Source organism: Meles meles, chromosome 1 (genome assembly GCF_922984935.1).
Source record: "Meles meles chromosome 1, mMelMel3.1 paternal haplotype, whole genome shotgun sequence".
Lineage (NCBI taxonomy): Eukaryota > Metazoa > Chordata > Mammalia > Carnivora > Mustelidae > Meles > Meles meles.
Window position 1 is genome coordinate 143,782,557 of NC_060066.1, and position 17,271 is coordinate 143,799,827.

The 17,271-nt window shown below is 34.3% G+C and overlaps 1 protein-coding gene across 17 annotated transcripts in view; it reads left to right on the forward strand.

Moving 5' to 3' along the window:
- Positions 1-17,271, forward strand: part of ODF2L (outer dense fiber of sperm tails 2 like) — a 36,135-nt gene that overhangs the window by 13,735 nt on the left and 5,129 nt on the right. For 15 of the 17 annotated variants that reach the window (XM_046022870.1, XM_046022842.1, XM_046022862.1 and 12 more), the window contains 7 exons: positions 1,871-2,056; positions 4,780-4,889; positions 5,842-5,977; positions 10,787-10,897; positions 12,329-12,433; positions 15,925-16,010; positions 16,093-16,255. In XM_046022870.1, the coding sequence (XP_045878826.1) occupies positions 1,871-2,056; positions 4,780-4,889; positions 5,842-5,977; positions 10,787-10,897; positions 12,329-12,433; positions 15,925-16,010; positions 16,093-16,255 (897 nt within the window). Of the gene's footprint in view, positions 1-1,870; positions 2,057-4,779; positions 4,890-5,841; positions 5,978-10,786; positions 10,898-12,328; positions 12,434-14,459; positions 14,619-15,924; positions 16,011-16,092; positions 16,256-17,271 lie in introns of all 17 variants that reach the window. The other 2 variants (XM_046022948.1, XM_046022894.1) reach the window with 2 other exon arrangements.

Here is a 17,271-nt window from a genome sequence, read left to right on the forward strand (position 1 = left end):
TAGGAATAGAATATATTCACAATTTAGAAGACACAGAATAATTATCTTTATAATATGCAGCGTGTAGAGTTCCTTGGAAATAGGGAAAGGCAAATAGTTGACTTTATATGTCCATTCATTTGGCAAGACTGCGAAGTTATTTATTTTGAAACCACAACAATAATTTGATAGTTTATTATACTCCCTAATAGTGCTCAAATGTGAGATAGGATAAATCTAGTGAGGAAGTCCTGACAATCTTGTTCCAAAAAATTTATTTCACCATTTATTATTAAATCTAGTGAGGACGTCCTGGCTATCTTCTTCCAAAAAATTTATTTCACCAGTGTTTAAAATGGTTTAGTCAAGTGTAGCAATTATTTATGGTGTGCTGATGACACCCTGTGGTTTCCTGGAGGAATGGCAGCTATATTTCCTGTGGCGTCTGTTCTCTTAAGTACTCTTTCTTGTTTTCCCCCAACTACTTATTAAAACATTTTATGGCATTTTTTAGTTTAAGTAATTTTCAAAGACTGTTTAACAGTATTTTGCTGCTTGTCTTAATCTGCTGAGTTCACTTTTCAGAGAGGGCTCGTCTTTAAATCTTATTTAATATGTACTTCTTCATCTAAATTTTAGTGGAAGTTAAGAAGCATAGTTTTTTCTGGCACTTGGGTGGTTCAGATGGTTAAGCATCTGCCTTCAGTTCAGGTCATGATCTCCAGATCCTGGGATGAGCCCCATGTTGGGCTCCCAGTCCAGCAGGGAGCCTGCTTCTCCCTCACCCTCTGCCTTTCCCCCTGCTTGTGCTCTCTTAATCTCTCTCAAATGAATAAATAAAATCTTAAAAAAAAAGAACATAGTTTTTATTGATCATGGAATTAAATAGAAAACTGAGTCTTTTACTGTGACTCCTTCCATTTTTTTTCATTAAAATGATTGTCCAGAAATTTTAAACTAAAACCTTAATTCTGTAATAATTTTTTCAGTATTATACAACTTTTACAAAAAATGTAAAAGCGTTAAATCTTAGATCTCTAAATTCTTAGCTATTTAGTAGTCAAATACTTTAAATACAAAATCTTAAAAGTAACTAGAAATAAAAGCATGAGAGTTACCACACTAAATCATATCCATCATCCGCCCAGCCTATTATTCTGTCTCTAGTTATGTAAGGAAACAGTCATGCCAATTAACACCATCAAATTCAATGGGTAAAAACATGGCCCTCGAACATCTTTTCACCCTTACTGTTATGGTTCTGATAGTTATTCATCTAAGCCTGTTCAGTCTTGGAATAGTAACTTCCATAAGTTTACTACTTATTGGGTAAAGCAGTATGTTTTTTGCCCTTGATGTAACTTTTAAGAATCAAGACGTGCCCCTTAATTCCAGTAAATTAACATTTGCAAAATAAGCCTATCTCATCTACATCGTTTGTGATCTGTAGATTCTGATCATATGTCCTTTAAGCCTTTATCATTGCAACTAGAGTCCTAACATATGTAGGGAGCTACTGATTCCTTTGAGTTTTGTGTATTTTATTTTGAATTATTTCCAGCTCAATTATAGTTCTTTGATTTTCTTAACTAGTACCATGTATAATATTCTAGATGTGAAATTTTAACAAGTTCTAGTTAATAACAAAAATTTAAAGACATTTAAAGTTTAAAAAGAGTTTAAAAAAAGTTTAAAAAATATTTGTATAGTAATTCTGTAATGTTACAAATAAACTTTGGTGAAACCAACTTCCTTTACTGTTTTGCTTTTTATTAATCCTATGATTAATTCTTTTGATAAAATCTGTGGAAGATTATTTACATATTTTTACAATGTTGACATAAACATTGGAGTTCTAAAATAATTTAAGTACTACTAATGTTTTTTTTAGAGCTTGGAAACCAAGATAACTGAATGGAACTTACAAATGAGAAAGAATAAGCATGAAGCTGTAGCAATGAAAGAATCAAGTAAGCAAAAAACTATAGCCCTGAAAAAGGCATCTAAAATTTACAGACAAAGGTTTAAACACTTCACTGGAGACATGGAAAACCTTACGTCTCAAATTAGAGATCAGGTAAGTATATACATTCTTTCTTAACTGTTCTATGTACTTAGTTTGTGTAGTTAACATCCTAATGATTAATATAATTATCTTCTCTTAATGCTACTGATACTAGGAAGACTTTATTCACACTCTTTTGCTTTAGTCTTTATTTTGAAAGGTTCCAGAAAATGTCACATTTGCATATTGAATTACATCAGTATTTCCTTGGGAACTTTATTAAAGGATATATTAAAAGTGTCCCAAAGTGGGGTGCCTGGGCTGCTCAGTGGGTTAAGCCTCTGCCTTTGGCTCAGGTCATGATCTCAGGGCCCTGGATCAAGCCCCGCACTGGGCTCTCTGCTCATCAGGAGCCTGCTTCCCCCTCTCTCTCTCTGCCTGCCTCTGCCTATTTGTTGATCTCTGTCTGTCAAATAAATAAATAAAATCTTTAAAAAAAAAAAAAAAGCGTCCCAAAGCATCTCCGGTAAGCTAAGGGTACATACAAATTCCCCCTTGGAAATGGACAGAGTACATTAGCATATGAAAGGCCCTGAGTAGGCAAAGTAAAACAGCATAATGAAGAGTTTTGAACTCAGAGTTTCTCGCCACTTATTTAACCACAGAACTCTTGTTTTACCCACAAAACAGCTCTTGGAACTGGTTTTAAGGAACACCAGTTTAGGAACTGCTGATTTGTTATTAGACCATATGACTGTATTCAGTAATTCACTTCATTTGAACTCTGTAATGCACTTAAAGCCATTCACTGACGTAAACACACCATGTGAAAGTTATCTTTGGGTGTAGTACAAAGTTGAAAACTGGACTTAGTGCTTTGTTGTTTGTGATGAATTATTGTATTTATTCAATTAGCAGTTAATAAAATATTTACTCTTTTTAATGTCTCATGGGTATTCCACCTCTTAAGAACTGATGTTAAGGCTTATAGAATTATTAGAGGCTTTTAGAAATGAAAGTGAGCTTGCATAAACTTTTGTGGAAACAAAACAACTTAATATTTTATAAGCTCAAGTGTTAACACTTAAAGATGAACGACATTCAGAAGAATTTAACTAGACAAAGAACTGAGGACTAAGTTCATAATCTAGAAGGTCATTAGACTGAGTTGAATACCTGAAAATATTCTTGAGTGGTGAAAGTTAATCAAGTCATTCACATTCTCAGGATTTTCCTGTTTAAATAGCATCGTGTGACACATACCCCAGATCATGGTATATGAAGGCTCTTCTGCTTGTTCGTCTTGTGACTTTGGGTGAGGTACTTAACCTCTCTAAGACTCCATTTCCTTATCTATAAAATAGGAGATAGTAATATTTGTATCTCATGATTATAGGGAGGAATAAGTATGTCAAAGCACAGTCCCTGGCCATCCTACATTTTTGCCATATTGACCTCCTTTCTATTCCTCTAATCTATAGAGTTTTAATGTTTGCTATTACATCTGGCTGTAATGCTCTCCTCGGGTTCACAATAGCTAGTTCTTTTTTAATCACTCAGGTATCTTTTTAATCGACATCTCTTCAGAGGGGCCTTTCTTAACCACTCCTTTTGAAGCAGTCCCTCAACAGTCATGTCATATCTTGAATTTTCTTCACAGCATTTATTTTTATAGTTAAAATTTCTAAATATCTTTATATTATAGTATATTACCTAACCTACACTACACACACACACACACGCACACACAAATACACACAAACCCCAACTTATATACTTCATTGTGCAAATTTAAATTCATTTTACATAAAATGTGAAAACAGAATACTAGGCTTTATTCAACATATCAACAATATTTTTGTAAAAAGGTATAAACCAAAAAATTCTTGCATATAGTATATGCTCAATAAATGCTTTTTCTGTGACTGGATGAATGGTGGAAGGAAAGAAAGAAGCCCCCAGTAAATACTGCTATCATTAATACTTCTAGGTCTTCTAATTAATAATTATTGGTATTGTTGTCTTCCCAGTGAATTTGTCATTCTGTAGAATGTTAGGGGACACAATGACTATGGCTCACTGGGTGGGTTCGTAAGGAGTACATTCATTTGACAGTTACTTATTGAGTGTCTTCTGTATGCCAGGCACTATTCAAGGCCCTAGCAATGAACAAAACAGACAGAAGTCTCTACCTTGGGGAGCTCCCATTCAAAGTGGTTAAGCCACTACTACAGTTTTCCTTTCTTTGTTGACAATAACAGTGTTTGGGGACCAATGGGGGTGACCTCTACAAAGCAGCTTGACATCATTATAGCAACAATAAATAAGGCTGCATTATTAAATGCTATGGAATTGTGGAATTGCAGAGAGCTTCTATATGTATCAGTAGAGGACTTCTTTCTCCTCTTATGCTTATGTGGTTGTTAGCATCTTCTATATATAGAATGCGGAATGAAAAGTTTAAGAAATAGGTAGGAAGTTATCTTCATTAGTAATGAAACATTACTATGAATGAACAATGAAACATTGTTTGAAAATAGTTATATCAACATCCTTAACATGTTGTGTTAGAACTGCCACTATGTGCATATAAAACAATACTAATATAAAGATATTATCAATATTTACTTTAAAAGATTCCTATATTCAGAGTTGTACACTAAAATTTTCCTTATAAAAAATGCCATCCTTTATAGGATAAGTTTTTCCTTGTTTATGTCGTATTTGTGTTTAGAGCCCTGTACAAAACCGAAGTGTTATTCAGTTAAAGGATGAGTACTTGATGTATTTTTTAGGAAGCCAAGCTGTCTGAAACAATTTCAGCTTCCAATGCCTGGAAAAGTCATTATGAGAAAATTGTAATAGAAAAAACTGAATTGGAAGTTCAGATTGAAACAATGCAAAAGTAAGAAAAAAATTAAGAATCTTTTTATGGTTTAATAAGAAGTGTTTTCAGTTCCTTCCTCCTCTTTAAGCAGTTTGCATTTTGGTTCTTCTGGGTTATATATGAAGTTTGTCCATATGATTTGATATTTTTGCTATTTATAATGTTAAAAACTTTCCTTATTCTATTCTAAAAATACGATAAAATGATTACCTACTAAAAAGTGCATTGGTGTTCACATTTTGAACTTTGTAAGTTGGTATTTGGAATTGAGTATGTGTCATCTATTATTTGCAGTTAAATGTTAACACTATTTTGTCTTAAAATGGAAGTGATAGTTCTGTACCAAACAAGAATATGTAAGTAAGAATATATAACAGAGCTTAAAATAAAAGCACAAATGCTTTCAAAATCCTAAAAATTATTTTTCCTTAAAGCACATTAATTGCATAACAAATTCAATGAGTAAACTTCCTTCTATCTTTTATGCTTTGAAATTTATTACTGATAAACTAACAGTAATGAACCCTGTACATTTGTTTTTAAATGTTTCATTTTCTGTATATTCTCTTCAGTTTTATCATTGTAAACTAGCATGTATCATTCGCTTCTAAAGGTGAGTTATTGCCTCACCTGATCCTTTTATATAACTGTGGCCCTGAGATTGTGTAGATGTATGTGCTTGTGTGTGAATGAGAGACAGATGGCCCCTGAGGATAATAGTTCAAATGTTTTACTGAATAGCAAAGAGAATGTTGTGTAATTTTTCACTGGCATCATCAGTGGGTAATTATTGCTACTCAAGGTTATGCAGTTAGTAGCCTGGTAGATAACTGCTTCCTGTTTACCTTTTTCTGTGACTTGTACTTTAAAACTGCACATCCAACCAACATAATTTCAGAAACACACTTAAAAAGTACTATTTGAAAATTTCTATGACTTTTATATAAAATATATCATTTATCTCATAAAGGCAAGTTACAAATCTTTTGGAAGACCTGAGGAAAGTGGAAGACCTTGGAAAAAATTCATGTGAAGAAATTCTTAGAAAACTTCACTCAATTGAATATGAAAATGAAACTCTGAATCTTGAGAATACAAAATTAAAGGTAATGTGTGTTCTGGGGTGATGGCTGCGTCAGTTGGTAGAGCATGCAGCTCTTGATCTTAGGGTTGTGAGTTTGAGCTCCACATTGGGTATAGAGATTACTTAAAAATAAAATCATTTTTTATAATAAGGTAATATGTGCTCATGTGTGTATGTGTATATATTGTCTAATGACAGCTTAGTAGAAGTAGCTGGAATGGTAGCATGATTAGGATAGTACTGTTGTGTCATTTTGTTTTTTGTGTTTGCGAGGGTATTAGAGGATCATTATAATATGCAACTTCTAAAGCTTCATATATATCCATATTTATATATCTATATATACACATACAGACATGTATTTATATATAGATCTTTAAGTGTTTATAGTTGTACACAGAGATATGTGTTAAAGTTGTTTTTAGAATATTAAATAATAAGATTTATAGCTTGAATAACTGTCTCAACTTCTAAAAAAATTTATTTGTTCCTCAATTTTAGCTGTTGAGTCATTCAAAATTACATTAACTTTAATGCGTAAGATTTTTTTTTCTACATGTCATGATTACGATAGGATGTAACCTCAGTCCTGTTCTATTTGAAACCAGAAAGTATGTTCCTGGCTGCTTCATAACCAGAAAGAATTTTCCAACTTAATCAAATCCAAGGAGTGATTGGTTTATATGTGTACCAGAGAAAAAAATGGGGAAGAACTTTTTATACTTTCTGAGAAAAAAAATTGAGTTCTCAGAGATACAAGTAACCAGATGAGACTTGATTAAAGATTACTGCATGGGGTGCCTGGATGGCTCAGTCCCTTAGGTATCTGCCTTCAGCTAGGTCATGATCCCAGGATCCTGGGGTGGTGCCTCACATTGGGCTCCCTGCTCAGCAGGGGAGTCTTCTTCTCCTTCTCACTCTCCCTCTATACTCTCCCTCTCTCTTTCTCTCTGAAATAAATAAATAAATAAAATCTTTTTAAAAAAATGATGATGCATCATCTTCAGTTCTTTAATACTATTATTGAGGACAGTAAATAGAACACAGAAAAGAATCTATGTAAAAAGGCCAGAGTTGGCAGTTCAAAGCAGATATCACATCAGAGAACCAACCCTCTTTTTAGCTCTCTCTTCTGCCATTCCTAGGTTGTGACCCTCATAATCCAAAATGATTGCTGGAGCTCCAACCATTATAGCCAAATTTCAAGCAGTAGGATTGCAAGGGGAAAAAGATGAGTTATTACTCACCCCCCCTTTTTTTTTCATCTCCTCTTAGGGAGACTTCCCGTAAGTTCCATACTACTCTACTCTTCTACTTATTCAGGCACATGGCCCCAACTAGGTATAAGGAAGACTAGGGAGTGTAGTCTTCTAGTTTTCCTGGGTTTTAGCCAAATATGAATACTCATTATTTCCTGCAGTTTATTCACGTTTTCCTATATCTCTTCCTATAGTTTTACATATTTACAATTTGGAATCATTTTTCCTAGTACCTAAGACACGCCTTAGTTCAGCTCAAGTGCTTCTTTCCCCCAAAGTCTTTCAATTAGGATGAGTCTCTCCTTATAAACTCCCATCTTTGTATGCCCAGAATGCCCAGGGAAGGTGTGACATACACTTAGCTCTCCATGAATATTTATTGAATGAATGCTTAAAATGTTTATCTTGGAAGAGGAAGCGCTTTTGTTATGTTTATTTTCTTAATTTCCTTGATAACCTTCAGAGAGAAAGGATTAGGATAATATTTCATCAATTATAAATCTAATTTTTAATCAAATGGTAAGTGGAATTAATTTTAAATTACATAGGGATAAGAATCATCAAGTTAAAGTTTATATCTTATTTTCTATTAATAATTCAGAAACATGTATTTTTAATGCATTATTCTTTCGATTTTTGTTTAAGGAAAAAACCTAGGTGCATTTGGCATATGTTTCTGCAATGTAAAATTGCCTAGATGTTGTATTTTGTTACTTTTAATGACTTCAGAATAATTTTAGATTTTAACATTTCGAATGAAAAAAGGATTAGCTGATTCCTTCCAAGACCCAGTGACCTCTTCTCTTGAAATTGCAAGAGGTTATTTGCATGGTTGTAAGTTCTATTTGTTCATTATAAAGAGTTTAAAAAGAAAAACAGAAATGGGTAAAGGGAAAATTTTAAAAATCACTGTAATCTCACAACTCAAAGAAACTAAAGTTACCATTTTACCATATAGTCTTGAGGATTTTGAACTAGTTCCAGGTTTTTTTGCTACTATAAATAAAAATGTGGGTAGTTTCTTTGAGTTTTTTGCCTGTTTTCTTAGGATAAATTTCTAGGATTGTAATTATATGGTCAAAAGGGAGGCTCATTTTTAGTGTTACGTATTTCCAAATTACCCATCATATGGGTCTCTATATTTTTTCCAGTGCAAGACAATTTTAAAACTAATCTCTCCAAATTTGATAGGTGATCTCATCTAATGTTGGGGCTCTAATTTATATCTCTTGCCTAGACTTTGCCCCTGAATTCCTGACGTATCTTCTATGGCATACTTGAAACTTCCACTTGGATATTTAATAGGTGTCTCAAAGTTAGCATGTTTAAAATAGAGCTCCTTTATTTCCCCAAATGGTTCATCCTACAGTTAGCCTCATCTCTGTAAATGGCAATATCGTCTGTCCTTTGACCTGGTTTTATACCTGACTCCTTTCTCTCCCACCTGCTTCCAGTTGGTCAACAGATCTACTTCACATAGATGAGGATTTGACTATCTCTCCCCAGTACCACTGCTGTTGTCCTGGTTTAAGTCACCATCATCTCTCATAGTTACGGTGACTTCCTGAGCCCCCTTTGCATCTGCCCTTGCCGCTATAGTCAGCTTTCAGTTCACTGTAGTGTAGTTCCCATAAAAATGAAAGTCAGACCATGTCACTATTCCACCCCAAACCCTCCAATGATATCTGGATAATGAACACCTACAAAACATTATTCCATCTGGCTTTCCAGTACTTCTCCCACCTCATCTCCTTCCATTCTCCCCATTGTTTTCTCCCTTCCTGGCACACTGGACTTGCTCTTTTCCCCCTAACTGGCCAGGGCTTGTCCCACAGTTGCCTTTCTCTGTGGGAATTCTCTTCCCTCAAAGAGCCACACATTCTTTCAGTGTTAGCCCTAAAGTCCCTTTCTCCGGATGCCTCCCTGGCCCATCCACATTTCATTCCTATTCTGCTTTTGTGTATGGTATTTTACTTCATATTCTTGGTTTTTGTTCATCTATTCTCTTTTCGTCTATCTGTATGTGGAGTACATAAGCCCCATGAAGGAAGGGATTTTTTTTTTAATTCTTTTGTTCATTAACAGAAGAATATCCAGTGTCTAGAGTATTTTTTAATAACTAGTAAACATATTTTTATGTATTTATTGATCATGTACATTTCTGCCTTTATGAATTACCTATTCATTATTCTTTGTATGTCTTTTTTATAATATGTATAAGAACCCTGTATTAAGGGTATTAATGTTTTGTCATAATTTGTTACTCTCTTTTATGTTTTGTTTGCCTCTTAAATTTTTTGAGAGGGCAGTGAAATTTGGAGAGATATATTTACACATATGTATGGATACATTTTCTTTAACAGCTTCTGTTAAGTCTGTCACATTTCTGTGCATCTTAGAAGTAGAAGCACTGACTGCCTGCAATCCAGACTGTCTTTTCAAGGATGTATAGTGAGCATCCTTGGAAGACTCTCATGTTTTCTTACCAGAGGGTAGACGTGCTTAACTGCTTGTTAGGAGAGATCTGGGTTCCCTAAACTCAGGGTTCCTCCTCTGCTAATGCCTCCCACTGCGTGTGCAGGTGTCACCTGGCCCTCATTGTGTCACCCTGGGGGACCCAGGGCTTGAGAGATGAATGCAAATCTGACATCTGGCTACTGCTCTTGCTATAATCAAGTTTTGTGTCTCTGACCCAGGGGTCTCATGGTCTCACGTCTTCTGCTAACATGCATGAAACTGTTCCAGGCTCACTTATCAGCTTGGAGGGTAAAATCCCAAACCCTTGCAGTACTTGACATCATCTTTTGATTTTACACTTAGTAGGGGTTTTGCTATCCTAAAATCAAAATTTTAGCTGTATCTTCTGTGAAAAATGTTAAAACTTTATTTTTAAAATACAAATAAATATAAAAAATAACGTGGGGGCAAGTAGTTCATCTATTTTCTTTCTAATAGTTAAACAGGTGTCTGGTTACCATTATTTAGTGATCCATATTTTCCTCATTGATTTAAAAATTCAATCTTTAGCATACACTAAATATAGCTTTAGTGTATTTTTCTGTTTCTGTTCCATTGACCTCTATATACTTATGTTGGTATCTTAAAATTTTTAGTTCTTCATACATCTTTATCTAATAAGTACTGAGATTCTCTACCTTAATATTCCTTTCAGTATTATATTAGTATTTCCCATTTATTTTTCTGTATGAGTTTTAAAATTAATTTTGTCATATTCCCCCTCCTCCCAACTATTATACTTGTGGTTGAAATTACATTTAAAGTGTTATCCATTTGGAAAAAACTGTGTATGTCAAATAGTATGAGTCTTCCCATCTGAGAACATGGTCTTTTAAAAGTTTTGGAAATTTTAAAAATATATGTCTTACATAAGTCTTATTATAGTTATTCATGAGTATTATTGACTTGAAAATTCTTACATTTAAGTGGTAATTATATGCAATAAAAATGATTATTAACCTTTTGATAAATGAGTTATGATTTTATAATCCTAGCACTGGAGTATAGGTGAATTCTAATGATTTATAAAATCTGTTTATTTTTTTCCTTGCTAGACTACACTTGAGGCTTTGAAGGATGAGGTGATTTCTGTTGAAAATGAACTTTTAGAATTGCAAGAAGTAGAAAAACAACAGAAAACCCTTACTGAAGTATATAAAACTCAGGTAATTTTTGCACTGATTTTATTGTTAAAATTTGTAGGCAATTTAAAACACAGTACTTTTTTATAATCTAAAGAAGCAGAATTGAAGAAAGGTAGAGCTATTATTTTATGATAGAACATGTGTCCCGTATTTCTGAAGGTCCCACATATTTTTATAGTAGATGATTCTGCTGATTCTTGATTCAGGCCTTGACTGTGTATGTATTGGATATTCCAAAAAGTAGATCTAAAGTTAATTATGTAGGTGTAATGTAAATCTTATGTATGCTCTTGTTAAACTTAGTTATATTGTCATTTTAGATGTTTAATGGCATTGATTTAGAATATTGACTCCTTTCTAGGGTCATTAAAACTCAGTACTCCCTTTTTCCCAATAAATAAAATAAAATTCTGATTTACTCACATGAAAGACTTGGATAAGAATTGTGAAAATATATGTGGAATAGAGCTATGTTCAGTGGCAGTTTATAGAAAACCTTATATTTTGGAAATGTAGTATTCAAGAAAAACTTTATGAGAAAGATGGGACTTATGCAGGTCCTTAATGATGGTAACAAACTGGTCAATAATGAGCTGGGTTTTGCTGGAAGAGAGAGCATTTGAATTAAAGAATAAATAACTAAAGGTAAAAGCTTAAGGGGAGGGCATCCTGTAGATAAATAGCAAATTCATCTGGATGGTTTAGATGGGAGGATGGAGTCAAAACATCCAGTTAGAATCCTGCAGTCATGCAGAGCTTACCAGACGTAGGATGGAGGTGTGGTGGACTGTGGGCCTGTTACTGAGAATGCCAGTTGGGTCGTCCAGCTGGGTGTTTGGGTTTAATCCGTCAGCAAGAATAATGTGCATGTTCTGGGCTCTGGGCTTTGTATAAAGGCCTCAGAATTTTTTTTTTTTAACTTATTTATTTTTTTCAGAGAATTTTTTTTTTTTTTGAGCATTGTTTAAGTGTAAAGTAATTGGTTTGGGAGCCAGTTTAATATATATATAGAGATATAGATGATATAGATATAGATATATATATATTATTATATATATATATTTGTTGTTGTAATAAATCTGACTTTTCCTAAATTTGCATGTGGACATACATGTCAGCATATTTCAGTTACTCCTTAGTCTTCAGAATTCCTTTTAAAAATTATTCTTTTTAAAAATTATTCTTTAAAGTGACCTTGACTTGCAAATAAAGATCTCTAATATTCAGGCTTAAGGGGAGGGTCTAGAAATAAAGACAGGTAAATCTTAAAAGGGTTGTAGATTGGAGTAGAACACTGAGCAATTCTTATATTAAAGTAGGAATAACATTAGATAAAGATACTGAGGGTATTGATAGGGAAATAATGATTTGTTTAAAAATTCAGATGTTTAGTTTTTTAATTTATATTATGGTCTTAATTAAATATGTTGTCCTAATATATTTTATTTTCAGATACAAAAATTACAAGAGGCAGCAGAAATGGTGAAAAACAGATGTGAAAATTTGCTACGTGAAAATAACCTAATTACAAAAAACAAAAATAAAAAATTAGAGAAGGCGAGTTTGATGTTTTAAGCAATAAAATAATATTTATATGTTTTGTATTTTATGAATATTAGACATATTCTTTCATTATGGTCATTTTCTCTAGTTTTGACCTAGAAATTACCTATCTTTAATCTCTGTAGGAGTTTGTTTTCTATGGAGATAATGTTTCCTCCAGGCTTGAAATGTTTGTTTGTGTGAATGTTTTTCTACTTTCTCCTTAACATTTGGAAAATAACATAAATGTTCAATTTTTCTGATATAAGAGCAGATTCATATATCTCAAAAAAATGGTTATCACTTATCACTGGCTTCATCAGCCATAAGTATGCAAACTTGAATATCATTTTTAATCCTACCTTTTTGTTTTTGGTACTAAATCTTTTGTGTCTAAAAAGTAAAATAAATATTCACTGTTAAATGCTTTTTGGAAGAAAAATAGTATTTAAAAAAGCAGCATCATTTCCCTTTTATCACCCCCATTGCAACAGAATGAGGGGAAGGCCAGTGTTGGCAAGTTATTATGTTTTTGTGAATATTTTTAACTTTCTAAATGAAACCGCATCCCTCTTTGGGTCTTCTCATGTTGTTTTGGTAAGGAAGTAGTGAAAGTCGTAGGGCACTGACTCCTGGCTGGAGAGGTCATGGGATGTTAGCAGTCACTTCCAACTGAGTGTAATAAGGTGACTGTCTCTGGATTGCCCCCACATTTTGGGATTGAGAAGTCTGAGTGAGGCACAGTGTGAAGAAGAGGTCAGCCAGAGCAGGCATTCTGCTGGTTAAACAGAGATAAAGATAGCGCACCAAACATGCAACTTACTACTTTCTTAGAATTACTTTTTACCTATTTTTAGCAGCACATCTAGCATTTTATGTGTCCTGGTCTCTCTCTCTCTCTCATGAGACATAGCACCACAAAGCTGTCCTCTTTTGCTAGGCAGCACTGTAAATAAAACACCTTATTTACATCAGCCTATTCAGGAGGCTGATGGGGCAGAAGCCTGTGATTTTCAGATGCTGTGAGTCACAATGTCTTCTAACTGATATTAAACCAGAAAAGTCATTTTTTAAGATGAAGTTTTTCCTTTTCCTTTTCCACTGGTTTTTCTCATGGGCTCTTAGGTATTTGGGGACCCAGAGGTAAGCTTTGTTCTCATTTTATCTGTTGTGATCAAGAATGCCAGATGGGCTCGGTAGCTCTAGGTGTTCCCTGTCTCAGGGAAAGACTCTGGCTCTTGTGTTTTTCTTCCTATAAGCATCCTACATGCCGTATGTCTGGTTTTTTTTTGTTGTTGTTGTTGTTGTTTTAATTAACCATGTAAGCGTTTCTTAGATGTGCTTCTTGTCACATCTCTACAAAAGTGCCACGGTGAGGCACTGCAATGGCTAAAGGGGTGAATGTAGGTAAAATTAGAGACTTGCTCAGAATAATTTTAATGACGAATGACAGTCTGCTGTGGACTGACGATATGAGCTATCTTGACATAATACACTATAATCCCACCAGCTCGACTGAGATGTGCAGCAAGGCTGTTCTCATTGAAATATCTGAGTTACAAGATTGAGTGACAAAGTGACAGTTACTTCAGCCTGATGGCTGGATGGTAGCAAATGACCATACCAGCGTTACTAGTTATGACTATGCTTGAAGATAAATGACAGGAATCAAAAAGTTTGCTTTCCTAAGTAGGTTAAACATTCTCCGGGTAGGCTAATATAACTGTATGCGTTGAGTCAACAGACTTTTTTTTAAGACTATTTAAAAACTTTGAATTCTAATGTAAGTAACATACAGCGTTATATTAGTTATTCAACAAACTTTTTGAAAACCAAAGTACAGCCCATTTTTGAGGTACAGGTTCTCGTTAGCCGAGTCTAACTTACCATTTATTCATATTTATTTGGTTGAATCTTTTTGTTTAAAACCATTATGCCTAAAATACTTATTATATTATGAGCATATCTAGTGTTTAAGATAGTAAAAACATTAATGCTGAATGTGTGACCTTGCACTTGTTTCCTTAATGCTACAACTCAGATGAGAGGCCAGATGGAGTCTCATCTGCAGGAGTTAGAGCGCATCCGCGACTCGTTGACGGCGGCGGAACAGAGGCTTCACGATTGTCAGGAGAGTCTGCAGCACTGCAAGGGGAAATGTGCAGACCAGGCGTGCACCGTTAGGGAGCTGCAGGGCCAGGTGTCCGGCCAGCATTCTGCTTTCTGCTAGATAGGTTCAAGGAAACTTCAGAATGATTTCACCAGTTGAGGGCACTCCTGTCAGGGGTCGATTTTTTTTTTTTTTTTTTTACTCCCATCTCCATCAATTTATCAGTTTATTGCAGATACTGTAATATTCTGCAAGCTATTCTTTCAGTATTGTGAAAAATTGTTAACTAAAATTGCTCATTTTAGTTTATTCATACAAATCTACATTTAGATGTCTCAGAACGTGGTAATAGCATGAGAGAAGGAGCAATGCTGTGTTTACATACATATTTTTTGACATCAGGATAAGCTAAGTTATTGTAAATTACCTGACAAAAATTACAATTCATTTTAATTAGAATTGTGCATCAAGCTCATTTGGATTATTCTCAGTTATTTTTTTGCCAACATATACTTCTGTGCTCCATCAGAGCCAAGATTATGAGTGCCCAGTTAGTCACCACTTAGCCACCTCCTAATTCAATGCTTAGCACAGAGTAAGTGCTTAATAAATATTTCTTTAATTATTTTTTTCAAAGATGCATGTGCAAGGAGGTAGCAAGTGTTTTTATTTACGAAACAATTTTTAGGAACAATTCCTTATCTTCCAAATGTAATCTGGATTTTAATTTTGAAATGCATCCTGTTTTTAAAAAGCATGCAAACAAAATTTTGCTAAATTTAAATTTCTGAGAAGAGATTTTCTAGGAAAATGCCAAATCTGCATAGATAACTTAAATTATTAATTAAATTATGAGAAAATTTTTATTTTTCAAGCTTCTTAAAATAAGTATAGCTTTTGAAGCAATAGGAAGAACATTCTGTCTTGGTATCCACAAATTTTCTGTGGTTGATTTGCTTGTTTTATTTTGTTTCTCACAAATATGGTTTTTACTTGTAGTTACAACTTCAGAGTAAATTATCAATCACTATCTTTAGTTAAAACAAGAAATTGTAAGAATACCTAAATATCCAACAATAGGAGATTCGTGCTGTTTGGTCTTCAAATTTACTTAATAAAATAAACGTCCTTTTTCAAGAAATCATTGTTCAGAATGTATTAATTGCCATCATTCAGAAAGAATTTTAGTAGATGATTTTTCATGAGGCACTAGCCAGGAATTCAAGAGCTTGTGTTTTAACAATGTAGTGTTTCTTTGTGTCTCTCTGTGTAGGAGTATTAATAATACTGATGTTTTCTTGTTTTTTTATGATTATTCTAGCGATAAAGTATATAGGTTTCTTTGGAAGTTTGTTAGAAGAAAATAACCAAGAAAACTTTATTTTTCCCCTTTTAGGTTGATGCAAATCATAATCTTCTGAGAAAGCTTTCTCTGGAAGAGGAAAATTATCTTATTCAGTTGAAGTGTGAAAACCTTACACAGTAAGTATTAAATTGACTTAAAATTGGTGTTACATTTTTCTCTACACACCATAATTTTAAAATATATGTTTTCTGTAAAAAGAAAATTAGAACAGATGGATGCGGAAAATAAAGAGCTTGAAAAGAAGCTGGCAAACCAAGAAGAATGTCTTAAGCATAGCAATCTTAAGTTTAAAGAGAAATCTGCAGAATATACAGCATTGGCCAGACAGCTGGAAGCTGCTTTAGAAGAAGGAAGACAAAAGGTACAGATGGCCTTTATTTAGAAACTTTTTAATTAGTTTAGCCAAGAGTCGTCCTTTTAAACAGGCAATATCTCATCTTACCAAACCTACAGTTATTGTTTTTATCCTGATGACAGGGTAGCTGTGTTACTGGTGCAGTTACTTCAGTAGGTAAATGATGATGTGGCAAGGTAGAGGCATAGATGGAAAACATAGGAGCTCCCCCCTCCTCTTTCTTTTGTTTTTTGTTTTTTTTACATAAAACCAAAGCAGTTGTTCAAATTGTTGAGCATTTTGGTTTTGATCAGGATCTGGTGAGCTGTAGAGCTAAACTCCCTTTTCTTTTGGCCAATATTGTTACATTAAGTACATGGAAGAATTAAATTCCAATTAAATCCATTTGGTTAACATTTAATAAACATCTCACTGTGTGTTAGCCACTCTGCTACTATTTGAGATGAAACGATGAATAAAACCTTGTTAGTTTATTATTTTTATTTTATTTTATTTGACAGAGAGATATCACAACTAGGCGGAGAGGCAGGCAGAGAGAGAGGAGGAAGCAGGCTCCCTGCGGAGCAGAGAGCCCGATGTGGGGCTCGATGTGGGGTTCGATCCCAGGACCCTGGGATCATGACCTGAGCCGTAGGCAGAGGCTTTAACCCACTGAGCCACCCAGGCGCCCCCAAACCTTGTTAGTTTACAAGCTCCTCGGCAGTTTCCCTGGTGTTATGGGAAACCTGTGTACAGAGGGCACGGGGAGACCGTAGAAAGAGGCAAACCACTCCAGGTTGGAAGGTGACAGGTTTAATAAGCGAGGGAACACAAGAGTTTTCTCAGATGGCCACAAGAGTAGATTTCCACACCTGAAAGAATCTTAAAAGTCTATATAGAGGGCCTTAACTAGGTTCAGTCATGTACCCAGTCCAAATAGCCTCAATGCCACATTCCTTTCTCCAGGCTCTTTACTTGGAGTGGCTTCTGGGAGCAGGGCAGGAAAGCAGAACAGATATCTAAAGCACAAGGGAGAGGGTGGG